We start from the raw sequence: 27,264 nt of genomic DNA, 5'->3' as shown, positions 1-27,264 counted from the left end.
TCATATTACTCAATTACATATCTCCTTGCGATATGCTTCTAAGTGTTATAAAACACAAGATTTTAGTATTATAACGGTAAATTAAAAACTCCATTTGCCTTAAAAAACAATCCGTTCTTTCTTGAATTATTGCAAGAGTTAAGGCCACCCCAGAGGAACGAAAAATGTGAAAAAAGACAATGAGTGGACTTGCGGTGTGTACGTTCGACCAAAAAATATTTTGACCTTTAAAAAAGGGGGGACTAATAAAACGCGATCTCTACGTAGATGTATATATTTGTATTACACTGGCTTCAATTAGTCTATATATTGTTTTAAATAATACCAAGGTACCTGTTTAGAAATAAAAATGTTAATATATTTCTTAGTTTGTATCGCTTTTTTCGCGAGCGTGTGTAGTTACCCGAAACTAGAAAAAAATGAGGAAGAAGGTACGTGAATATTATTGTTTTTAAAATTTACAAACAGCTAAAAATTATTTGTGATTTTCTTTAAGGAATTATACATTATTTAAAGATCTTTCCGCTTTAATTATACCCTTCTTTATTTATTTGTGCTTTTCCTTAGAAAAAAAGTAATTTTTTTTCTCTATCTTGCTATTTAAGAAACTTACAAAATTATCTCATAACTTTCTTAGTAAATGGTTCTGGATTCTTCTTATACATTATTTTCTTTTTATCTAATTTTAAGTATTCAATACTTTTTCTAACACGCGATCATATTATATTTTAAAATACTTCTTTTCCCATTCATCTATATCTTCTCATTTTCTTTTTTATGTCTTTTCATTTTTATTATTTATTTTTATTCTTTTTTTTTGTTTTTCTGATATTATCCATTTAAGCTCGATATTTTCTTTGTGTAGAAGATATTACTCATCTTCTGTAAGTCTTCTTCATCATTGTGTAAGTAGATATTACTCATCTTTGCCTCATCCCCTTCCTTTGCCTGTTATTGCAAGTAAAAATTTGTTTGATACTGTCTTACTTTTAAGAACTCAGTAAATAGTACTACTTTCACTTTTAATACTGTCGCTGTGAATGGGTGAACGGGAATAACATTCATAGAACTTTCTTAAATTATTTAACTATACTTTACTTTGATGTTCTTACATTCATGCTCTTCCTTCCTTATATACTACTTATATTCCGTTGTATTTTTACTATACAATAAATAGTTATCTTAAATATTCGTTACTTTCTTGTTTTTCATTCTTCTCAGCACCTCAATATTTATTAACCAGTCCACCCAACATATTTTTCGGTAGGTCCACTCCCCAATGCTTTTGGTCGCGAATTTTATTCTTTTCCAGTCCAGGCCTCCATTCCATAGAACAGCAGAGAAGAAAGTTATATTCTTGCTTTTAATTTTAAATTGTGGTAACTACTGCATAGCACTTTTCTCAGATTATTTAATATTCTCTAAATTGTTTTATTCTCATCCTTATTTCTTCTGGAAAGTTATCATTTTCATTAAAATTTGACTAGAGATGTATATAGTTTCTAATATCTACATTATAATAGATTTGTTATTTGTATATTTATCTGTAAGTAGTTGTATGTGATTATAATGAACTTTGTCAAAGGCCTAATTGCAGTCGATAAGACAAACATACTCAATGAGGGGTTTTTTGACATTAATACATTTTTGAAGTAGTACATTAAATATAAACAATACCCATAAGCACATTCATTTCTTTTTATTGTTACATTGAATGTTTACAATCTACTCTATACACAGAGTAATAAGGAAATAGTCTGTAAGTAAATTAACCTGATTTAGGTACCGTCCAGTGAAGTTTCTCTAGTATTATTACGGTAGGTCTTCTAGTCCTACCTTCTTCAATCTTCTTTCGGTAAGTGGTTGGGTGAATAAGTTATTTATCAGTTCGTGGTTGTGATCAGTGGTGTGATTTTTATATTTTATTGAGTGATTATTTATTATCTCCTTAAGTAATGGGATGTCCAGATCATTGTGAAGTGTTTGGTTAGATACATACGTAGAGGATTTTGGATTGGAATGTTTGAAGTATCTTCGTATTTGAAGGTTTACTACAGCCCCATAGTTCTACTCCATATGTCAAAACTGGTATAAGTATAGCTTTGTACAGAAGCAGTTTATTTTCAAGAGATAACTAAGACCTTTTGTTAAATAGCCAGTTCATATTTGTTATTTTAAGATCTAGTTGTTTCCGTTTCCGTAAATGTGTTTTGTCTATGTAAGTTTTTCTTCCAGGTTCAATCCCAAGTATTTGACAACTGGTGGTATAGGAATGGGAGTATTATTAATATAAACTTGTGGACATGTGGATTTTCTTGTTGCAAAAGTAATTTGTACTGATTTGCTAGCATCAACACTGATCTTCAATTGCTTAAGCCAGTTTTGTAATTGATCTAAATGATTTTGTACTTTTTGTGATGCTACATTAGGGTCGATATCCACTGCCAAGATTCCCGTGTCATCGGCAAGAATAGATACAGAAATGGGCCCAAAACGCTACCCTGAGGTACGCCAGATTGAATGATGTGGTAGTTTGAGTAGCTGTCTTTAATTTTGACTTGATAACAGTCAGTAAGATTTTACTGACGGATTTTAGTATAAAGTATAGTTGGTCTGTTAGGTGTAATTTCAGTTTGAAGAGGAGACCTTCATGCCATACTCTATCAAATGCCTGTTGTATATCTAGAAACACTCCAGCGCAAAACTTTTTCTCTTCGAGAGTTGTTTTAATTATATTTACTATTCTGTGGCATTGTTGGATGGTTGAGTGTTCACGTCTAAATCCGAATTGGTGTTGTGGTATAATTTCGTTTATGGGAACAACTTGCTCGATTTTATGTAATAGTAGCATTTCTAATACTTTTGACATTATTGGGAGTAGGCTTATAGGGCAAAATTAATTTGCTTGCATTGCGGTCTTACGAGGTTTCGGAATCATAGTAAACAAATTTGTATTGTATTGGAAAGTATCGAAGAAGTAGTATGCCGTTGTATATTATTGTTAATAGCACCACTGCTTTTCTCGGTAGCTTCTGAAGTAATTTCCCTATTATCAAATCATAGCCAGGAGCTTTCTTAGGATTTAGCATTTTTATTTGCTGTCGAACCTCTGTCGAAGTAAATGTTGTCAGAGGAAGAGATAGTTGACATGGAGTTTCAAGGTATATTCTTATATCATCATCTTCATCGTTATTAGTATCTGGTGCTGCGATTACAGTTGCAAGAAGGCACATTCATAAATGTATAATTTTTAAAAAAATGTGGGTATTTACATTCTGACATTATGTGCATTATATTTTTTTAATAATGTAAAAAAACATTGATTTAAACCATTTTTTTACGAATAATTTCCGTTATTATATATGATATTATATAAGTCTAATAACACATTTATTTGATCTTTCCTATACAGTCATAATCATTAATTATATTATTAAAAAAAAGAGATTTAACAGGGATTACACTTTTCTCACCCAGGTCATTTTAGTTGACCTGGGTAAATGTTGCAAAAAAGTTATAAAAAGGTTGTAGATTGGACTGTATCCGAATTAGCTGCGTCAATTATGCACCAGAAATCATATTTAAATAAGTAGAAGTGGTAAAATATTATATTTCGAATAAAGTCACTTTTATGTTAATTTAAAAAAATTATCTTTGTTTTATTCAATAAGTTAAATATATCTAAAAAACACCCATTAAATATTAAACTAAAAGTTTTATGTAAAATGGATTTACCTAAGGCAGCCAGAGCAACGATCTTATATAAATCTAAATCTTCTTTCTTTATAAAATATAAGGCTTCAATGATCGGTTGACACAAATATTGTAAAAAAACAGTTTAGAAATATTACAATCATTTTTTAACCTACCGCAAAATAATGCAATTTGTTTTTGTCCGATCTTGACGTTGTCGCTAGGTACTAGATTGCTCACTATTTTGGTTTTGCCTTTAATAATATACTACTTTTGCCTACTTTTTTGTTACTGCAATAAGTTCTGCCAATATGTCTTTAGCTTTCTTTAATTCATCCGATATTAACACTATATCATTCGCATGTAAATTATTTGATTATTCTTATAAAAATTTATATGCAGATAATCATTTTATCCATTCGAATTTTTATTAAGTTCAGATAACATCAAAACATTTTTAGTAATGCTCCGAGAGATCTTTCCTGAAGTAACGTCATTGTCTGTACGTGTGAACCTCTGATAAATTTTGAAGGAAAAATCCTTGTCTTGGAACTTGGTGCGTAGGATCCGTCTGGTCTAAGGAAAAGTCCTATTGAATAATAAGAACAAACTTACAAATAATTGTGGAAAGTAAACCATATTTAAAAATATGCACAATATTATCGTTTTTGATATGCATAATATATATGTGAAACTACAAACTACAAACCTAAATCGTAATTGGTATTTAAAAAATAAAAGTTTGCTCAAATTATCGGATAATAACCTGGTACGTCACTCTTATACAATCAGAAGCACACAATAAAACAACCTTTCTGAGGTAGTAGAGCTAGCAGGGATATAAAAATCTTTTAAAACATCCACATTTGTTTTTCGTCATAAGTATTATTTAATAAGTTGTAAAAACTTTAATACAAAATAGTTTGTAGCATAGCGTTTACTGATTCTTTTACATTTATCTATCTTGCTCACTGAAAAATTTTATTGTCTTAAAATTTGAGAGCCACATAATTAATTATGGACAATGTTTGTGTTTTAATTCCTTAACCAAATCTGAATCCTTAGGTTTCGCTTGACAAAGTTGTTAAGATTTTCCTGCCATTAAACGTATCTGATTAAAGTGGGACGTAAATTTTCCCTTGCAGATCATACTCTAAACAGATTCCAAAAAAAATTAGTTAAAGATTTTAGTGCGACAAGGTTTAAACCACCTAGTCTGCTTTTATATCGTCCGTTTCAATAAAATTTGTATGTTCTCAATGTCTGTATATAGAATTTGAATCCGAATTAAAAATGGATATACTAAATTTCATCTCATCGTTAAATGCAGTTTTAAAGATCTGGATAGTTTTCTTAGTATAGGAGCTATTGTGCGTTGAGTATGCACTTTTATGTCCTCTTGGTACCTTAACTGTTTTTAGTTGGTGGGTAGAATCGATTTTTCGAGGGCAACAGGCTAAAAAGATAATTTGTTCTTAACAATTTAATTGATTAAATAACTGTATCTCCTAAACTTTTTGATCTGATCGTTGGAACCAGAGTTATAACAAATTTCCTGCAAAAACAATTGCAAAATAGGTATTCGATGCAGCTTTTACAGGTATAACTCATGTTATTTTTTTACCAAGATAATGAAACATATAATAATGCGTTCTTAGGAGGACGGTCAGCTTGCAGCGAATGCGAGCACGAGTAAACCGCGCGCGTAAATGCATTTTCAATGTCTCGACAAAAAATTAACATAGAAACATTTTTCAAAGCTTAAAATGTTCGTTTTGAATTATTCTATAATGTTTATTGATCAAACTGCCAACGTTTATGGCTCAATTTTATTTAAAGCTGTTATGAACAAAGTAATTCACGTCTTTTTAAAAAAAAATTAACTATAAACTGCTATAACTTTGCATCTCTTAATCTATATAGATTTTACGTTTGTATTGGTTTTTTATTTATTGCGAGCTGACCATGCGCCTCAGAGCGCGTTAGTAAAAGTTCCATATCTTAAATTACCAATAGAAACATTTACCAAAGCTTAACATGTTAATTTTGAATTTTTCTATAACTATCATTAGCTGTATTTTTAAAGTTTATAGCTTAATTTTGTTTAAATCTCTTGTAGACAAGTTAGTTTGCAACTTTTTAGTGAAATTTTTAATATTAGTTTTGAAAGTTAATCGCAGGTATGAAAGCTGTATAATTAAATTGTTAATTAAAAATTATTTGGCGGGTTTTAAATGACAAAAAACGGTTTTTGCTAAAGTTCTTCCAAAAGCTAATATGTTTTTCACATCATGTTTACCAAAGGCTGCATCCAAATTGAATACCCTGTGCAAATTTTATAAATCATCATCATCATAAGTGACTCGACAATCCGTCGTGGATATTGACCTGCTCACAAAGAAGTCGCCACTCCTGTTAATTCCTGACAACTTCTCTCCATCGTGTGACCCTTAGAATATGTAGGTCTTCTTCCACATCATCAATTCATATCTTTTGTGGTCATCTTCTGCTTCTTGTGCCCTCTGGTTTTAAAAATGTTGATCTCTTCTTGTATTCGTGCTCTGACATCCTAGAAATAAATTTTATAAATCCTTCTCCTAAAAAAATCCCTCCCATAAAACGATAAGTAAGTTAAAAATGGCTCATAAAAATGTAAATAAAAATATCCTACTATATTCAGTCGACAAAGATCTTTTACAATCAAATTTAATTGTTGTTGAATAATTACTTTCTTTCTTGAAGCTGGCATCGATTTAATTTAAAATGTTTTCAGAAAGCTTCGCTGTCCCTTTTGGTTTTACCGGAAAGAGATTAAAGAAAACATTTATGTCGTAAGAGACTTACTGTTTCGCTTTTGGAAACAAACAGTAGTTTGTACATCTTTGTACAGAGACTACACCGTGCAAAAACTTGCATAGCTTCTTCAAACTTTATTAATTTAAAATGTTTAAGAAACTTATGTCTTTGATTAGCAAGCTTCTTTCAAAGTCTTTTTCAATTTCTTTTTTCGATTACATTCTAACAACACGCGACAATAAAGCACAACGTGCAGACTGTCGTACCCCAAACCACAAAGATGCATTAATACTGAGACTGCTTTACTTAGTGAGATTACTAAGAACAATCCCGTAACGTAAACCGCCGAAACTGATAAAATGGGTGAGAGAGCGTACAATCACGAATTGTCGTAAGTCACGCTCAATGTCCATAGCTCACGTTCACGCTCGGTTACGTTTACGTCCGAGAACTTATGCTCATTACGGCTTGAGTCGTGACTCGTCGTGATGCTAATATGGGGGCAATTAAAACATCAAAAGATAGAAAAGCAACAGGAGGTGCATAAATAAACATGGAACATTTATTGAGGCCTCTTGTTACACTTAAAATACCACATCTGATCAATAAATGTTGGTTAGAATCCAAATACCTGAAACATGGTAAATGGAACAAGTAAATATCACTGTTTAAGAAAATAAAGTGACTGTAAAAATTGCAAAAATTACAGATGTAGATTATGTATTAAAAAAACTTAAATTTGTTAAATAAATTTTTAGATTTAGCAATTTTAAAAATTTGTATGAAAGTTCAATGTATTAATTTTTACAGAGAACTATATTAAATTATGATTATTTAAATAAAAAACAAATACATGCAAAGACAAACAATGTTTTCGCATTTTTTCGAAGAAGAGATTTTTAAACACTTTAAAGACATTCGATTTTCCATAAGAAAATTGTCAAAACGTTATTTTACATTCTGTTTGGGCTTTCACTTTTATCCACTGGAAATTATTTTTACTGCACAAACATATTTTGATAGAAAATTTAACTGTCAGAAATTATATTTTTATTCAATTTTCTTGTTAAAAGTTTCAAAGGATTAAAAATTCTTAAACGAAAGACTTAAGAGTAAATTTCGAAAAGGAGTCGTCTCCAAGAGATGAGCTGTTCGAAATTTGTCTATAACATATCTTAATCAGGTCTCTACATTCCTTCTGTTTGTCTGTAATCAGAAAGGTTTCTGCGTAGTTGCAAAAATTATAACAAAACACAGACAGAGATATCTGAAAAAAAATCCTTCAAAAAACTGAAGGCAATCACAAGTAAACGTTTTTAATCTTCTAATAAAAAACAATAACATATCCGAAACATTCAGTTCTTAAAAACACACCGATCAGGTGTGCTCGGAAATGTTGCGAACTCAACGATGATATTATAGATATTTACTTAACACATTCAAGTCCGCCATCGCCTCTCCGGCGTTCACCCGCAAAAACGCCGCGACCACCCGAGAGGCGTTTTTGTATGCATCTAATATAACCGTGTATTAATTTGTGTGGCTAGTTTCGATCGGTTAGTGATTTGAGAAGGACAACAGGGAACTCTGTATCGACGAATCGATGGTTTTGTGGAGATGCCGTTTATTCGGCAATATATTAAAGGAAAGTGGCAAAAATTCGGCATTAAACTTTATAGGTTATGTAAAGCGAGTGATACCGCCCTCAAAATAGTGGTTTATGTTGGCTCAGCAGATCCTGTAATATCTGGGGAAAAACATATAAAGTTGTTTTAAATCTTTTGCCAGAGAAATTGGACAATAGCCATTCTGTGTTGATGGATAATTTTTACAATAGTCTAAAGCTTGCTGGGGAGTTGTTACTGAGAAAATCCTGTTTGACAGGAACCTTACGTTCAAACAAAAAAGGAAATCCCGAAGCAGTCATAAAGACAAAACTAAAAAAAGGTGAATTGATTCACAAGAAATTTGCATAATTAAATGGAGAGATCGTCGTGAAATTATGGCTATTTCGAGTGAATTTATTGCACGTATGAAAACCATGATGAATCGACGTGGTCAAGAAAAAGAAAAGCCTGTATTGATAGATAAATATAATGAGTTTATGCCAGGAGTTGACCATTGCGACCAGATGATGTCATTTTATTCATGTGACCACGACGCTCATTTAGTATAAGAAATTGGCTCTTCATATATTTCAAATAATGATGATCACATCACATTATCTTTACAAGAAAGGGAATACTGACAATAAAATGACCTTTTATGATTACCGATTATGTATTACATATTGAGAAGTTAATTGAATTTACAGCACTAGAACCAGAACCATGAAAAGGTTAAAGGAGAAAATGAAAGAGTTAAAAGGAGACGGTGCCAGGTTTGCTGGCAAGAAAAAAAAAGAGTTGACTCAATGTATTACTGTCCATTATGTCCTAATCAACCTGGACTGTGTTTATCTTCATGTTTTCGTGAATTCCATTCTAAAATATAGTTTTGGTTACTTTTCTTTAGTTTTAGTTTCTTTTGTAAATTTATTTTAAGATTTAATTTTTTGGTTTGTGTTTTAATTTAATGTTCTTTTTATGTTTAACTGTAAATTTTGAGTGCTCTAATAAACCTATTTTCTTTTTTTGTTTTATTATTTGTTAGAATTTTTAAATTAAAACCGTATATTTTTGACCGAGCGTCGCACACACGGCCGCCTATATTTAATCAATTAGTTATTAGCAAAGGCTGTCTTGTGTTTTTTGAACAAATATACCAAAATTTGAACTTAGTCTAGTATTCACCAGCTAAAATAAACATTATTAAAAAAAACATGTGGCCACCTGGACTTTGTCACTAATAAGTTGCGGAGTTGAATGTGTTAAAGATTATACTTAAAAAACTTAATATCTTTAATACTAAAAACAATCAAGACACGTACTTAAAAGATGTTTAGAGTAAAGGATAAATCGAGAGGACAGAAAATAGATACGAATCAATTCTAACCTAGGGAGTAGAAGTCAAAAGTTTACTCGTACAAATATTACATGGAACTGAACGGAAGCAAAAAAGAGATATGCAAAATTACGTTTAAGTTTACATGGCGTAACCGATAAAAGAAATAAAAGATTACGACAACTCAAAATTTGTAATCAAATTCCTTATGATAGAAATCTGCAGGTGCTAAACGTAATGTCGATTCGGCAGAAACATACAACAAAGAATTCACTATTCTAACAACATCGTAGAGAAGTATTTTTCATCTAGATTAAATATAAATTTACTACAGGAGATAATTTGTGCACTTCAAAAAAGAGGTTAATTGCCCGTTTTTCAGCAACTATTTTAAAGTAAATTTTAACTTGCCATTTGGAAGACGTGAGTTTTCCTGATATGCCTGATATAACGTGAGCTCACGATGTGCGAAAATTAGTGTTAAACAGAAGAACCCACACCTGAACAAAAACGCCAAAAAAGTTGCACGTGCTGAACCACTAGTACACAAATCTAGGGCATCAATATTTTATTTTAAAATAAAAGAAGTGACTGAAAAATTGCAAGAAATTGGTAGTTTTATCGTGGGGTTAGAATTTGATTATATGTAGAACTTCCCATTGCCTCTTCTTTCCGTCCAGGGAGTGTTTTATTTCCGTCAACTGTGGTAGTGGAGTAAAAGCCACTTTTACTCCTACTAAGAGCGTCAAGCTCTTAAGGTTCATGGAAGCGGCATTACATCTAAATGATTATATTCGTGAAAATGTCCCTCAAGCAACAACTGATTTGCACTTATTTTACCAACCACTCTAAGCAATAAATAGATTTAATCTTTATTAGCACGAAGAACAACAACTTTAGGGTGAAAACTGTCACACATTCTGTTATTTTAGACTGCAAAGAGTGGACGAAAGTCTACTTGAAGTCTAAACCTTTATTTAAAAGGTGGTACGAGAAAACATCCTGATATAAATGTTCTTTGAGTTTATCATCAAAATCATCCCATCCAGTCGTTTCTATCCATCGCGTTCCTCCACCAAGTACGTATTCCCTTATTTCTCATATCTTCATGGATGTTATCAAGGAACCTTGTTCTGGGTCTTTCTCTTCTTCTCTGACCAATGGGTCTATCAAGAAGCGTTTTTGTAGCTGGGTCATTTTGTTCCATCCGCATTACATGCCCTATCCACCTCAGACGTCTTATCTTAATATGTTTTACGATATCTGGTTCCTGGTATATTCTATAAAGTTCGAAGTTGTATCGTCTTCTCCACACTCCATTGTCATTCATCGCTCCATAAATTCGCCTTGGTACTTTTCTTTTGAAACATATTAACATGTTTTCATTACTTTTTGTAAAAGTCCAGGTCTCTAAACCATATGTTAAGACTGGGTGAATTATTGTTTTGTAGAGTTTTATTTTTGTATTTCTCGATAAAATTGTGGATTTAAGGAGGAGATTGATAGTCGTGCAAATTCTGCGGTTTATCTCTGCAGTAGTATAACATTTAGTGTTAAGGAGCGCTCCCAGGTATACAAATGCGTTCACTGCTTCGATGACGTCGTTTTCTATAACAGGTGGTCGTAGGATTTGTTGTTGCGAGCTTATTTTCATACACTTCGTTTTGTCAGTGTTTATTATTAAACCCATTTTTGCAGGTGATTCTTTTAATGCTACATATGCCTCTCGTACAGCGTTTTCCGTTCTACAAACAATATTGATATCATCAGCAAAGGCCAGGATTTGCACTGTTTTATTATATACTAAATGGTTGTGATTTGTGACATACGTATTACTTTTTCCAGAGGCAGATTGAACAGTATACAGAAGAGAAGGTCTCCCTGGCGCAGCTTGTTATTTATTTTAAAAGGTTCAGACAGTTCCCTCTGAATTCATACCCTACATTAAACTTTTTTAAGAGTTAGTCTTGTTAAATTTACCAACTGATTTGATATTCCTAGCTCTTTCATTTCATTGAACATTTCTCTTATATTCACAGAGTCGTAGGCTGCTTTGTAGTCTATAAATATGTGATGAGTATCAATGCCATATTCCAATGTTGTTCCTTAAATTTGTTTCCGGGTTGCAATCTCACGAATTGTCGATTTACCACCTCTGAAACCAGCCTGGTTTTTCCTACTATCTGTTCTGCATACGGTGTCATACGGTGACATAGTACTGTGAAAAATATTTTATACGCTGCATTTAGAAGCGTTATCCCTCTGTCGTTAGAGCATTCAAAGATGCCTCCTTTTTGTGAATGGTGCAAATTATTTCATTATTCCAATCATTAGGGAGGGATTTCTGTGTTCATATTTCTTTTATAAGCTGCTGTAATGCTATTATGGTGTCGTGGCCACCTTTTTTATATAGTTCAGCTAGAAGATTATCTATTCCGGGTGATTTGTTTCTGGCTAGTTTTTTAACTGCATCTTTAACTAAAAGAATTGTTGGTGGTTTCTCTTCCCTCACGTCTTTTTGCCTCATCTCATCTCTTTCGTCTTCCAGGTTTTCTTCTTCTTTCTCTAGATTAAGTGCCTGGATAAAGTATTTCACTCATCAATGTGGTTGCCTTGAATTCTTTTCTGTTGATGTTAACTTTCTTATGGGATGCTCTGAATTCTTCCTCTTTGTTGAGGTTTTCTATATGTTTAAGTCCCTTATTTAAGTGGTTTCGTTTTTTTCTTTTGTGTATCCTTTTTTTCTTCCCTTGTATTTGTATGATAATTTTCTACAGTTGTTCTAGTTCGTCGTGCAAGCATCTTTCTGCAAGCTTAATTTTTTTCTTTTGTTGCATTCTTGCATTCATCGTCAAAACAATGACTTTGAGTAGATCTTTCATCATAATAAATCAGGTGAAGTGTTACATTAGCAACATCAGGTTACCAAACATGCTGTTGTGCGAGCATTCTTGCATGCGGTGATTAAGCTTATTCCATAAAAGTATCAATAAATCCGTTAAATATTAATGACCTCGAAAAATTAAAACAATATTTATTTTTGGAATTTAAAGACTTCTACGAAAATATTTTACAATGACCGACAGTATCAGAACCTCGGCAACCAGGAATTGTTTGTGTAAATCCGCTTTTATATTATTATATCTTTACTTTTAATAATGCCTTTCGTTTATAAATACCTAAGTACATAATTATTTTGTAATAAATAAACTGTCTTTTAAAATATGTTCTTACTAAAATGACTCAAATCCTTTGATGAATTTCGAAAAGGTCTCATCTCGGAAAATTAAAAAAACTATTTTCCCCGAATCCGTTAAAATACAAAAAACCATTTCCGTCTATTAGGATGCAGCCCAAAGGGTAGCAGTTATTGAAAATTGACACTATTTAGATTCCATATGGTGTGTGAAAAAATAAGTTTGCAAAAACCCTAAAAATTTTGAAAAATCCGGGTTGGGCCATTTCGAAATTTGCGATTTCAGTGTTATAATTTTAAATATTGTACAAAAGTGAAAAAATCCTCGAATAAAACTTATGATTTGAATAACTGATATGCATCTAATCCTGATGTTGTATTTAATTGAAAAGGATGCTACGACGGTTTGGAGAATAACTGTTAATAACGATTACGACGTCACGTGTTTACCGGGTTAAAACATCTTAGTTAATAAGTTGTTATTTCCTGTGTTATTTAGTAGAATAAATTTATGTTTTACCATCTACTACGAAACGAATAACGAGACCTTTTATTGCTAGACTAGGGTCACATGCGATAATTTATCATAATAAATAAATAAATGATTTTAAGTATGGTGAAATAGTCATAGTCCGTTTCACCCTTTTTTGCTGTTTTGATATTGAAAACCAGTGACGTAAGATGAAACTCTAAATCAAATTACCAATGGCGGAGAGAAATATATTATATAAATTAAAATTAAAAAATTGCAACTGAATTATAAGTACAAATGATTGATATTTATACGCCTAAAATGTAAGGCAAAAAAATATTTCTTATTGACTTGATGATAAAAATATTAGAAATCTGGGTAAAAATTTTGGAGAGCCTTTTTAGTAAATAAAATACACTCTTTTTATTTGTTAAACCTTGGAAAAACTTATTTCTGTCATCATAATATCAAAACAAGATTATAAACTAGTTATATAATTGGAAAAACATAAAAACAGAAAAACAAATTACCTACATCTATTATTCAGATAAAAGTTTGGATTTAAAATTGGAACAAGCAGTTATAATTTAGAACTTTCATCGTTACGTAATCTGAATTCTCTGCTAGATCTCTAACTAGTGTTTGCCTTTTTTCGTAGCTGATAAGTTTTTGACACTTTCCTCTCCTAATTTTATCCTTTTTATCCAGTTTCCATCAATTCCCTTTACGTCGTCGGTCTATCTGCTGGGTGGTCTGCCTCCACTTCTGTACACTTCGTGTCTTGGACGCGATTTACTATATTTCTTGTCCACTAGCTCAGTGTTTCCCAAAGTGGGGGTCGTGACCCCCTGGGGGGTCGCCATAAGGTACTAGGGGGGTCGCCGAACATTTCCAAAATAAGACAAAAGCACCACTTTGTTAGATCATGTATTTTTATTTTAACAACGCCGTAAATAGAAATTAACAATTAATTATCAGACGAAATATAAAATTAAATATTAAAGTCCGTAAAAATAAAAGAGTAAAACAAAGTCAAATATTATAATCTTAATGAGAGCTATGTGCCTGTTTCTGTGAAACTAATCTTTCAAATCTAGGCTGTGTATTTGAAACACACACAATTATATCATTTTCAACTACGAGACGATTTCTAACTCTTGTTTTAATGGCAGTTATAGACGAGAAACTAAACTCACACAAATATGATGTTACAAATGGAACCAAACATTTTACAGCTTCACTCGCCAACTGGGGGTATTCCTGCATCTTTTCGGTCCAAAATTGGTCCGAGTTCTGGGAAAAAAATTGGAGCTTCAACATTCCATCACTTGATATTTTAATAAGTTCTTCTTTCATGTTTATTGGTATTTCAACATGCTGAAAGGAATCGACTAAAAACGGATTTAGTATCCATCTGCAACTGTCGTAACTGTCTTGAATTTCTCCGGGGAAATAATCACAGAGCTGTTGTTTTAAATTGAGCAAAGTAACATGCATGTCAGCAAAAACTTGTTCAAAATTTGTAGCACTGTAATTGGATACATTTTCCATAATTTCCTGAAGGCACTGGAATGAATCGAGTTGTTTTTGCCAAGTGAGGTCGAACATAAATCGATTTTTCTTAGAAACGCCTTAATTTTATCTGTGGCTGTAATTAGATTAATGTCGCGACCTTGTAAATTACTGTTCAAAATATGTAATTGCTCGAAAATATCAGCAAGGAAACCTAGTTTCAGAAGCAAAATAGGATCGGAAAATTGATTTTCCTTTAATGGAATTTACAACTTTAATGATGGTTTTCATAACACGCAAGAGCTTCTCGAAGTAAAAAACAATGTCTCTATTTGGCATTAGGCATTACTTCTTGTAATTTGACGACAAGACCAGATTTATGTCCTGTCATAGCTTTAGCGCCATCTGTGCATATAGCAATACATTTATCCCAGTCAATATCATATTTACTTGTACGTTTCACAAAAGTGTCGAGTAAACATTTTCCAGTGGTATTGGTCTCCAATGGGGAACAAAATAAAATATCTTCTTGAATGCCATTATTTGTATCATATCTTACAAACGTAATGAATTGGGCACAGTAAGATATATCTGTGGATTCGTCCATTTAAAGAGAGAAGTACGTGCATTTATTAAGATTTTCCACAACTTGCACTTGAATATCTTCTGCCATATCACTAATTCTTCTTTGGATAGTATTATTTGACAGAGGTATTGTATTTAATTTTGCAGCCTCTCTTTCCCCACACATTATATGTACCATTTCAACAGCTGCTGGAAAAATCAGATTTTCAGCATTGTGTGCGGATTACTAGTTTTGGCAACACGATAAGCAACTTTATAAATTGCTAATAATGCTTTTTCATTAGTAGTGGTTGCCAAGGGAAAACTGTCTTGAGGTTTGTGAAGGACGTTCAGCTTTCTTTCAAAGAATTCTACGGGCTTGTCTTTTTTATCTGGATGTTTGCTATTTAAATGTCGAAGTAACTTTGATGGCTTCATGCTTTCTTTTGACAAGACTTGTCCACAAATAACACATTGTGGTTTATTGGAAATAACGGTAAAACCATATTTAAGATATTCATCAATGTAGAATCTGTTTTTCTTTTTATTGCTGCTACTGCCACTTTTAGACGTAGATGGTTCTGCAGTTCTTTTTAAAAACTTATCCATAATTTATAATTAATCGTAGAAGTAAATACGTAAACGGGAATACGTAAGTCGTAAAATATTTACTCACTCAACACCGCGTTCGCCACCATAGGCTGTTTGGATTCGAACTGAGGTTTCGTTGCGCATAGCCGCTTACATAAAGCCAAAACGAGGCTACGAGAACGTTCCAGAGTGCCATCTAGTAGCGAGCGCTTTCGCGATTATCATGGAAGAGTTTTGCGATGTAGACACTAGCTAATATGTCGCGGTGTACAATGTGCAGTCGACTTCTTATTATTTATTTTTATTGTAAATGCTATTCTGGCAGAAGTACCTACTACTAATTACTAGTGAGACAGATCGCAATCATTAAAATAATTGTATTAAAATAAAATAATTGTTTTTAATTTAAACTTAAACAGTAAAGTAAAATAAATTTGAGAAACCATCAGATAATTGTAAATTAGGCACGCTATTTCTGTCAAATAATATTGAATAAATGAATGGGGGGATATTGGGGGGTCGCGGTTTAAATAAGTTTGGGAAACTCTGCACTAGCTCATCCATCATCCTGCCAACATATTTATAGAATATTTCTTCAAAAAAATGAAATTGACGTGTCCGAGTGTTTTTTTGTATTTAAATTTTATACATTAAAATGTTAATAGGGCTATCCTACAAATAAATAAATAAGAGAAAAAATAAAAGTAACAAAAGTAAGTAGAATACGCGGATCTATCGGATCGTCCTATGCATAGGCAGTAAGGAAAAATGTGCTCGTGAAAAATTTTGCTGCTCGGTGTTTCTCATTTCATTAAATGCGTCAAGAACCTGTAGTACTCCCACTATCATCATAAACCACTGCTGAACATAAACCTCCCGTAAATAATTCCAATGCATTCGATCTTGAGCACCCTAAATCCAGTTGTGCTGAATGCGCTTAATGTCGCCTGATCACCTTCTTGGAGGACGTCTTCAATTACGATAAGCATCGTGTCATCTCCGACATAGACATAAATAAGAATAGTATTCATATTTTTTTGCCAAGCAAATTGTTATATTTACACGTTGGTATCGATTTGTTTTAGATGATGACATTTCGCCATATCCAAATAAGCTAGTCAGAAACAGAACTCAAGAAGAAATGGACCAGGAAAAACGACAGGATTATTGGGACAAAGAAGCCGTTGAAGTACTAGAAGAAAAATTATCAAGGAAGATTAATACAAGTGAGATAATAAAATATATTTATTGATTAATAGGTTCCATTTTGTTCATCAATATAATTTTTAAATTATTTTTGGATTTGGGGCACTGAATATTATTTAAGAATATCTATTATAGTCCAATCATCAGAGATTTGACCTCTAAAAATCATACGAACGAGCTGAATTTTGCTGAGAATGTCAATTTTGGGACCTTAAAAAATATGCAAAACAGTTTACTACTTTTACCCCAAGGCTTCTCCCTAAAACTCCCCCTTGTAGGTGGGTAAAAAAAGAAAAAATCGATTTACCAAGATCTATCTGTACACCGTAGAAAAAAAAATTTTAATTAAAAAATGTAGCTGAGGTACTTTTGAACAAAAACGTTTATTAGCATGTTTTTGTATAGAATAAATCGTTCTCTCAGAAAAAACGCTTGAAGTGACTGGTAATTTTCAATATATGGTACAGCTTATTTCAAATCGAGTGGCGAGTCCTTCCACGAAATAGTTAATCGCGCAGACAATAGAATCTATGATCAGACCCATGCAGTGGCGTTGCAATATTAAACAAATTAAATTATTTGAAATCGCAGTAATTACAAAATTATTACTTACTTAAATAATAAATGGAGTTTGATTGTACACAGATTGTTTTATAGACAAACTTTTTATTTGTTATAATATATATAATAGTCTCCCGTTTTATACCGCTGTCGCGGCTTTGGGAGTATAGCAGGGTAGTCTGCTATATCTAGGGCCTACGGTATACAAGGAAGGTAACATGGCCAGTGCTACGCTTCAACCGTCTATTATTACCCCTGGTTTTACCCAAGGTACTCATTTTTATTCAGGCTGAGTCGACCTGGGGCCTATAGACATTTTTAAAATGTCTAGATGTTCTTGCCGGCGGTGGGATTCGAACCCCGGACCACCGGCTTGCGAGTCAAGCATCCTACCGCTTGCGCTACGCAGGCCCTATTTGTTATAATACCATCTTTAATAATTAATACTCTATGAAGTTTGGTAGAAGTTAATTTCTAATTTAGTATCAGTAACCTTAAAACCGTAATTATAAAGTTATTATTAATGACTCCTTAACGACTCGTTGATGACATACAAAGAACTGAGAAGAATTATTTTCGAGAATTTCTAGTCACTGGATTTCAAACGAGTTCGTAATTTAGTCTCATTATGTTGTCGAGTCTCAACAAGAAAGGTGCCACCACGCGTCTTAGAACTATTTTGTAGATTGAAGATGGCTAATTGTAGTACGAGTAAATATATCAGATTGATACCAGAATCCAAAGGAATAGTTTACAACGTATTTAAATATATGCAAATACTATTTCCTGAAGATAATTGAACCAGTATTAAACAACGTGTGAGTGAAGCTACTGGAGAATATTTATGTATAGTAGAAAGGAACATTCAACAAGGGAGTATGTTAACAAAGGCAGAGTCAAATAATACACTAAAATTTCCAGCTACAACACTTCCTAAAAGGAAAGCAACGGTGACAGACTTGATAAATACCATTCATCGTTTCCATGAGACTGTACGTTGTCGTGTATCATTGAAGCTTTTGCAGAAAAGGCTTGAAGAGGTGTATGAGTGGACTGGAAGTGTGAGTTCTTTCTACAGAATTGTGAAAGATTTGGGATTTAAATGCAAGAAAACGAAAAGTAATCGACGTTTATTAATTGAACGAAATGATATTAGTGCTCTACGCATTAAATATTTGGACAAAATTAAATATTACAGAAGCGAAGATAAGTCAATTGTATAATTATGTAAATAAAACCTATGTACATGCAGGACACACTATGCTAAATAGCTGGACAGATGACAGTGGCAAAGGATTGTTTAAAAACATTTCAAAAGGAAGTAGGTTGGTTATCATACATGGTGGTGGGGAGATGGGTTTCATACAGAATGCCCTTTTTATTTTATAAGTCAAGCGCTAAGACAGGAGATTATTATGATAATATGAATTCAGAATATTATGAAAAATGGATGAAAGAACAGTTAATAATTTGCCCGTTGGATCTGTTGTTGGATCTGTTGGATCTGAAGTGCTGCAAGAATGTAGACATGTTTCTTTCAAACTTCCGCCATATCATCCAGACTTGAACCCTATAGAAATGGTTTGGGCGCAAATAAAAAATGAAGTTGCAAAACAGAACGTTTATTTTAAGTTAGAAGACGTAAATGTGTTGGTGGAACAGGAATTTGGCAGAGTAACTGTAGATAACTGGAAGAAAGTGTGTGAACATGTTGTCAAGGTTAAAGATAAGTATTTGGAAAGTGAACGTTGCATAGATGACACTACAGTTAAAACAATCTACTCGCGCAAAGTCGGCGAAATCAATTTTAAATAAAATTTGTATCAACCCGACGGTAAAAATTAGATATCTTTTGATGAAAGTGTCTTTTTGACAAAAATCAAAATGCTTTTTAAAGATGAAATGTGCTGCTTTTTGTATAATTTTTTTATATTGACGCAAATGAAGTCAGTTTTAATAACGGTGTTAAATAAATAAAGTTTAAGCGATTTTTACCATTTTTTACGATTTTCATGAAAATAATAATATGTATTACCTCCATTGACAGGTCACTACGGAATTTTCATTAGCAGATTCCGATCTTCAAAACATATAGTCTGAAATTTCGGTTTTGAGTCTTGGCATCAAAGGTGAGGTATTTGAAATATGCCCAAAAAACATAAATTTAAACATTTACATAACAAACGATCGCACGTCACATGAAATACTTCTACGAAAACAATATTAGGTGTAATTTGTAGCTGAAGTTTTGTCGTTTCGAAAAATGTACTCTTTTAATTAAACAGAAGTAATTTTAAAGATTTTAGATCATTTGTAAGGTGAAAGTTTAAATTTAGCATTTTTAGACATATTTCAAATGCCTCACCTTTGTTGCCAAAATCCAAAACCGAAATTTCAGGCTAAACGTTTTGAAGATTAGCATCTAATAATGAAAATTTAATAGTAATTGGTCAATGGATACATATTATTGATCGCATGAGAGTCGCAAAAAATGGTATATATCGGTAAAAAAAAATGTAAAAATGGTAATTATAGAAACCGACTTCATTTACGGCAAAACCCAAAAATTGCATACGTAAACTGCTCTCTTTACCTTTAAACGCATTTTGATTTTTGTCGATAGGACACTCTGGTCAAAAGGTATCGAATTTTTACAGTCTAGTTTAAATTTTATTTAAAATTGATTTCGGGCGCGTACTTAACATTAAAAATCACCGGTCGCTTCAAGCGTTATTTCTAAGAGAACGGTGCATTCTACAGAAAAAGTGTTAATAAATATTTTTGTTTAAAATTATCTCAGCTACATTTTTTTTGACATATTTTTTTCTACGGCATACAGATTTTTGGTGAGTCGATTTTTTTCGTTTTTCGCCTCTTAGGGATGGCGGTTTTAGGGGGAAGCTGAGGGGTAAAAGTGATAAATTTTTTTGTATCTTTTTTGGGGTCAGAAAGTTAACATTCTCAACAAAATTTAGCTTGTTCGTATGATATTTACAGGTTCGGTGGTATTTTCGTCCCTGATGACTGGAGTATTAGACCACAAACTTAACGCTAAATTGTCAGATCAAAAATTATTGAAAACTTCAATTTACAGAAAATAAGTCATTAAAATAAATAACTATAATAAAAATATATTAAAAGTCTACATTTATAACAAATATTGTAATGGTGTGGTTTTTATACAAATTGAAATACATTCATTGGCTTATAAATATATAGAAATATTACAGATTACGAGTATTATAATAATTAAATGTTTAATTTATCGAGTTACCGCATATAATATAAAAAACTTTGCCATTAACCTAAACATAAATTATTGTTAATTACTTGTAAAAAAACCGTAATTCGTCAATCGTCAAAATTTCTAAGAAATCCTTTCAACAATAGCTCAAAAAAGTGATACGAGCATAAACACTTAAAATTGCAAACTAAATGGTTTGGCAAGGGAAAATTAGTATGCGGGAACTTTACAAGAAGGAAACTAGAAAAAGATTGACACAACTAAAAGGCCAAAAAGAAACATGGACAATGAAAGAAAGATGGAATACTTATAGTGAAGTGCTAAAGAAATCAGCAACTTCCAAGTGTGTGGAATCAAAAAATGGAATAAACAGTTGAAAAGGAGAAGATGGTGGAATAAAGAAGTGAGGGCAGAAATAAAAAAGAAAAAAATGGCATAGAAAAAACACATTAAAATATGATTCGAACAAGATAAAGAAAAATACATACAAATTAGAAAAATATTTCGTGATTCTATACTGTCTGCCAAAACTTACCCTGAAGCAGACATCGATTCAGACCATAACCCCATAGTAATCACAGTACGAACCAAATTGAAACTGGTTAAAAAAAAAACACACAAAGTAGAATTGATATTAAGAGATTAAGGGAACCACAAACAAAGGAACAAACTGTATAAACTCTTATTGAAAATCTACGTAATGCCCAAAAACTGAATAAAAGTAGTTATAACATTGATCAGAAATAGGAAAATATAAAAGTAGCAATAATTAAAACAGCAAATGAAAACTTAAAACCAAAGAAAAGAAAACATAAAGACTGGATGACTGAAGAAATACTACTATTAGTGAATGAAAGAAAATCATTTAAAACAAAAAATTCAATTAAATATAATGAAACGGATCGATTAATTAAAAAGAGAATAAAAGAAGCTAGGGAGAGAATGTTACATGAGCAGTGCCAAGAACTAGAAGAAATTGAGAAAAAATATGACTTTTTTAACATGCATAAAAGAATTAGAGAATTAATAGGAATTAGAAAAACACTTCAAACTAGGCAACTAAGAAATGAAAGTGGTGTACTTATAACATATATAAACCAAAAAATGCAGAGATGGACACAATATATAGCACAACTTTTTGAAGACAAAGAGAGAACAGAAGCACCAAAAGAATTTAAGGATGATACTGGGCCTGACATTATACGAGAAGGAATTGAATATGCAATAAAACAAGCTAAAAGTAGTAAATCTCCTGGGCCTGATGAAGTTCCTATCGAATTACTCAAAATTGTGAATACTGAATCTATTGATCTTCTTTTGGATCTATTCAATACCATATATAGAACAGGTATAATACTTAAAGAATGGTTCCAATCAACATTCATACTGCTACCCAAAAAAGCCAATGCAAAGTATCGTCTATTAAAATAGTATCGTCTATTAAAATAGTTAAAACACGTATTTACGTAAATATAGCTATTTTATTAAATTAAATCAAACTCGTTCACAATGGTCATAAATCACACCAAATTATTATCTCTCGTTCCGCTGTGTTTATGTGTCATCACCGAACTACTCGTGACCATATAAGGTAATTAGTGACCCAAGCTAATCACCGTATTAGAAGTTGAGTGTGTCTTCACAATGTCATAACAGAACTACCAGTATTCCATCTTAAGCTGATTAGGACATTAGGAAGTTAGTGACTTAAGCTGATCAGCGTATTAGGATAATAGTGTGACTGCATTCGACCATCCTGACGTCACGACCGTCCTCGATCGTACAACACCTATTAAAAAAAAATAATATGTTCTTTATTATTAAGAATGCCAATTTATAGAAAGGCTCCATCATTCTGCAGAATGACATAGTCTAAATCAATTCGTTTCAGATAGCTACAACTATCCATACAAGCTCATTTTTAAACATTAAAACATATGGCTGTCATTTTTCAGAATGACAATGTGAATAAATTTGTTTCGAATAGCTACGGCTATTCAAACAAACTCATTCAAGACATTAAAATATTTGGGTGTCATTTTGCAGAATGGTGAACTGAATATCCATTCAGAACATTAAAACATTTATTTGTCATTTTTCAGAATGACGAACTGAAAATCCATTCAGAACACTATAACATTTATTTGTCATTTTTCAGAATGACGAACTGAAAATCCATTCAGAACATTAGAACATTTATTTGTCATTTTTCAGAATGACGAACTGAAAATCCATTCAGAACATTAGAACATTTATTTGTCATTTTTCAGAATGACGAACTGAAAATCCATTCAGAACACTATAACATTTATTTGTCATTTTTCAGAATGACGAACTGAAAATCCATTCAGAACATTAGAACATTTATTTGTCATTTTGCAGAATGACGAACTGAACATCCATTCAGAACATTAAAACATTTATTTGTCATTTTGCAGAATGACGAACTGAAAATCCATTCAGAACATTAAAACATTTATTTGTCATTTTGCAGAATGACGAACTGAAAATCCATTCAGAACATTAAAACATTTATTTGTCATTTTTCAGAATGACGAACTGAAAATCCATTCAGAACATTAAAACATTTATTTGTCATTTTGCAGAATGACGAACTGAAAATCCATTCAGAACATTAAAACATTTATTTGTCATTTTTCAGAATGACGAACTGAAAATCCATTCAGAACATTAGAACATTTATTTGTCATTTTGCAGAATGACGAACTGAAAATCCATTCAGAACATTAAAACATTTATTTGCCATTTTGCAGAATGACGAACTGAAAATCCATTCAGAACATTAAAACATTTATTTGTCATTTTTCAGAATGACGAATAAAATAAATTTGCTTCAAATAGTCAGAACTACTCAAATAAACCCATTCAGATCATTGAAACACTTTGTTGTCATTTTTCAGAATGACAATTAAAATATATTTTTTTTTTTAGTTCCAGCTATTCAAACAAATTCCTTTTAAACAATAGAATATCTTTATGTCATTCTACAAAATGACTAAACTATCATGTAACTAACCTGAATAATTTTAAGATCTTTGAATCTTAAATCTCTTGATGTTTTCTCCACCAACAACTCCTTCATAAGGACGCCTTGTTCTTGATGAATGTACATCTTCTTTTACACGATATCTATCATTTGGTAGAACCTCAACAATCCTGAATGGCCCTTTATACTTTTCTAAAAGCTTCTTACTTTCATTGTTTGCTGGAAAACTTGTAACTTTTGTCAATACCAGGTCACCAACAGCATATTTCACTGGAGAGCATCTTTTTTTATTAAATTCGTTATTCTGTTTGATTCTGTTTTCTTCTAATCGTTTAGCTACATCCTTTCTCAATGACGTTACACCAATAATGTCCATATCATTATCATCTATGTATTTGTCTCCATCAACTCTTAATTTGTACCCGAAAAACACTTCACTGGGAGAAGATTTAGTTATTCGGTGTTTTGTTCCGTTTATTCCTTGTTGAATGTTTTTTAAATTCTTATCCCACATATCGGACTCAAACTTTGCACCCATTGTGGCCATGGTATTCAATAATGTTTTATTTGCCCTTTCTACTTGGCCGTTGCCTCTTGCCATTCCTACTGCAGTTGTAAACACTCTAATTCCTCTCTCTGCCATATAATTCAAAAATTCTTTTGAAACAAAAGCTGATCGTGCATCTGATATCATTCGTTTGGTGTTACCAAATATTTTAAAAATTTCTTCTAAAGCACGAATAACATGTTTACTTGATGTATCTGGGACAGCTTCAACAAACACAAATTTAGAAAAGGCATCAATCAAAACCAAGACGTATTTATTTTGTGATTTCGTTAACACAAATGGCCCTAAATGATCGGCATGGAGTGTATGAAACGGTCTAGCATATTTTCGAATGGAATGTAGATAGCCAGGCTTTTTTCCTCCCGGTTATTTATGGTATAAACAGGCAAGACAAGCCGAAATGTATTTCTTAATAAATCTTCGCATTCGTGGAAACCAATACCGTTCTTTTATTCTTTCAATTGTTTTATCCAACGCAAAATGTCCAATATCGTCATGATTCATTTTGACAATTTGCCAACGACAATTTTTAGGCACATACCATCTTCTACCAGATTCTGTTATTTTATAAACTTTGTTTCCTCTTAAATCATATTTCTTGAAAGTATCCTTATGATTTTCCTGATCTCCCGACAAAAGAATATCTTTAATTTTTTTTATTTCCGTATCTGTATCCTGTGCTTCTCTTAGATAGTCGTCTTCTTGGATGAGCATCACTTTAATTTCAAGACTTTCCTCTGCTTCAGTTCTTTCAAAGTTCCTACTTAAGGCATCTACATGTTGTAGTTGTACTCCTGATTTATGTTTTATTTCAAAACAAAAATCTTGTAAACACAAAACCCATCTTGCTATTCTTGGGATTATTGTTTGTTTTACTAATGCATTTTTAACGGAATTGCAGTCTGTTATTACAGTAAAATATCTTCCTGCTAAATAATATCTATACCTTTCTAAGGTTTTGACAATAGCCAAAAGCTCTAGTTCAAAAGAATGATATTTCTTTTTTTCTTTTGTGGTTTGCTTGCTAAAATAGGCAATTGACTTTTCAGGACCATCAACAATTTGAGTTATTATGCCTCCAAATCCTTCTCTACTTGCATCCGTGTAAACTATTATGTCATGTTTCGGATTAAATATTGTTAAAATTGGTTCTGAGACTATAACTTTCTTTATTTCTTTATCTAAGTCTTTCTTATATTTAAATGTTAAACTATTATCTATCCTATAATACATAATATTTACATCTTCTGTAAAATTTCTTCCTATTAGAAGGTCATTAACCCAATCTTTATCCATGACATACAACATAATATTTAATTCTACAAAATCGATTTTTATTTTAGCAAATACATAATATTCAACTGATAAAGAATTTCCCAAAAATCCAGAAAGTTTTACATCTTTAGTTAATGATTTTTTTTCTAATTTAAACTTATCTGCCAATTCTTTTGAAATTAGCGAACAATCGCTGCCAAAATCAATGAATGCAGTATGGCTGTGCTCATTTAAGAAAATAATTTTATTAAATTTATTTTCGAATGAATCAAACTGTATTTGTTTAACAGATTTATTTTTTTTTAAATTTTTGTTCGTTTTATTTACTTTTGTCTCTTGACATTCTTTGTTCTTTTTAAAACAGTATTGTTCAATATGACCTTTAATTTAAAAAAAAAAAACCTGCATATTTGGTTTCTGTGGTGACAATCTTTTTTTAAATGACCCTGAATTCCACAGCACATACAAGGTTTATTCTTGTTAAATTTGTTATTAACAAATTTGTTATTATGTACAAATTTTGATTTGGAAAAAACAATTGGATTTGTTAAATCAGGCAATTTTTCTGGACTTTTGTGATAAAGCTTATTTCTTAAATAAACTGCCAATAAATTGACATCTTTGATTTGAGCAACTTCAATAGCAGATTTAATATGTTCGTCTCTAATAGCACCAATTATTAAAGAAATCTTATCTGACTTGGAAAAATTTACTTTAAGTTTATTAATTTTTGCTAAATGTTCAAAATAAAATTCATATAATGAAGAACCCTCTGTTGGTTTATGATGGGCTACGTCCATAAAAAGATCATAAGTATTTCGTGTACTTTGAAAAGTATTTTCTAACACTGATCTCCATTCTGCCCAAGAAAATTGAGACCATGCAACTTCATTTTCAATAAAACTAGCGTACCATGTTTTAGAGGTACCTCTAAGCTTAGAAATCGCTTGAAATATCGTCGGTATACTGCGAAAACCAGGTAAATGACAAATTTTAAAATATTGAGTTAAGTATACCAAAATTCTCAGCTTTTTCCGCTCTACATACAGGTAAAACCAAATAAATGATACGACTTACCATTCAGCAGATAATTTGTGTAATAAACAAATAAGTTACACCTAATCAACTTTTCGTTTTCAAATAAAACAATATATCGCTACTTACTTCCATAAAATTAAAGTTCTGTTGCATGTAAAACAAAGTAAGCCCACATATATTATTATGCCGGACAACAATATATTTCTACTACTGCAAACCATATTTAGTAAAAAGGTGATAAGTGTCTTTAATACATTTTACGTGTATGATTTATTAAAATTTCTCTTCCATATCGACTAGTAAAAACCTTTAAGTACACTTACTTCATTCTACGTGTTCTTTTCGTTTTTGTATACCTTGACTACCTTCTCGGCGAAGAATCGGTAGACGAAAATTGTTGTGGTTTCACTTGTGTATTCATTGTACCATGACTGGAACTACTATCTCGCTTGGACTTTTTCCTTTTCGGCATTTTGGACACTTTTAATCACTTAACATTAAAAACAGTTCACTAAATTCTACCGTAGGTTCTTTAACACACTTCTGATATCGTCTATTAAAATAGTATCGTCTATTAAAATAGTTAAAACACGTATTT

At 31.8% G+C, this 27,264-nt stretch overlaps 1 protein-coding gene across 1 annotated transcript in view; it reads left to right on the top strand.

The window, feature by feature from the left end:
• Positions 1-273: 273 nt before the first annotated feature.
• The window catches only part of LOC140449608 (membrane-bound alkaline phosphatase-like), a 59,104-nt gene continuing 32,113 nt past the window's right edge, over positions 274-27,264 (top strand). The window contains exons 1-2 of the mRNA XM_072542835.1: positions 274-431; positions 16,853-16,993. Coding sequence (XP_072398936.1) covers positions 350-431; positions 16,853-16,993 — 223 coding nt within the window. The 5' untranslated portion in view covers positions 274-349. The remainder of the gene's footprint in view (positions 432-16,852; positions 16,994-27,264) is intronic.

This window comes from Diabrotica undecimpunctata, chromosome 1 (genome assembly GCF_040954645.1).
Source record: "Diabrotica undecimpunctata isolate CICGRU chromosome 1, icDiaUnde3, whole genome shotgun sequence".
In the NCBI taxonomy this organism is placed as follows: domain Eukaryota; kingdom Metazoa; phylum Arthropoda; class Insecta; order Coleoptera; family Chrysomelidae; genus Diabrotica; species Diabrotica undecimpunctata.
The sequence above is the reverse complement of the archived record's forward strand: the minus strand, read 5'-3'. Positions and strand labels throughout refer to the sequence as shown.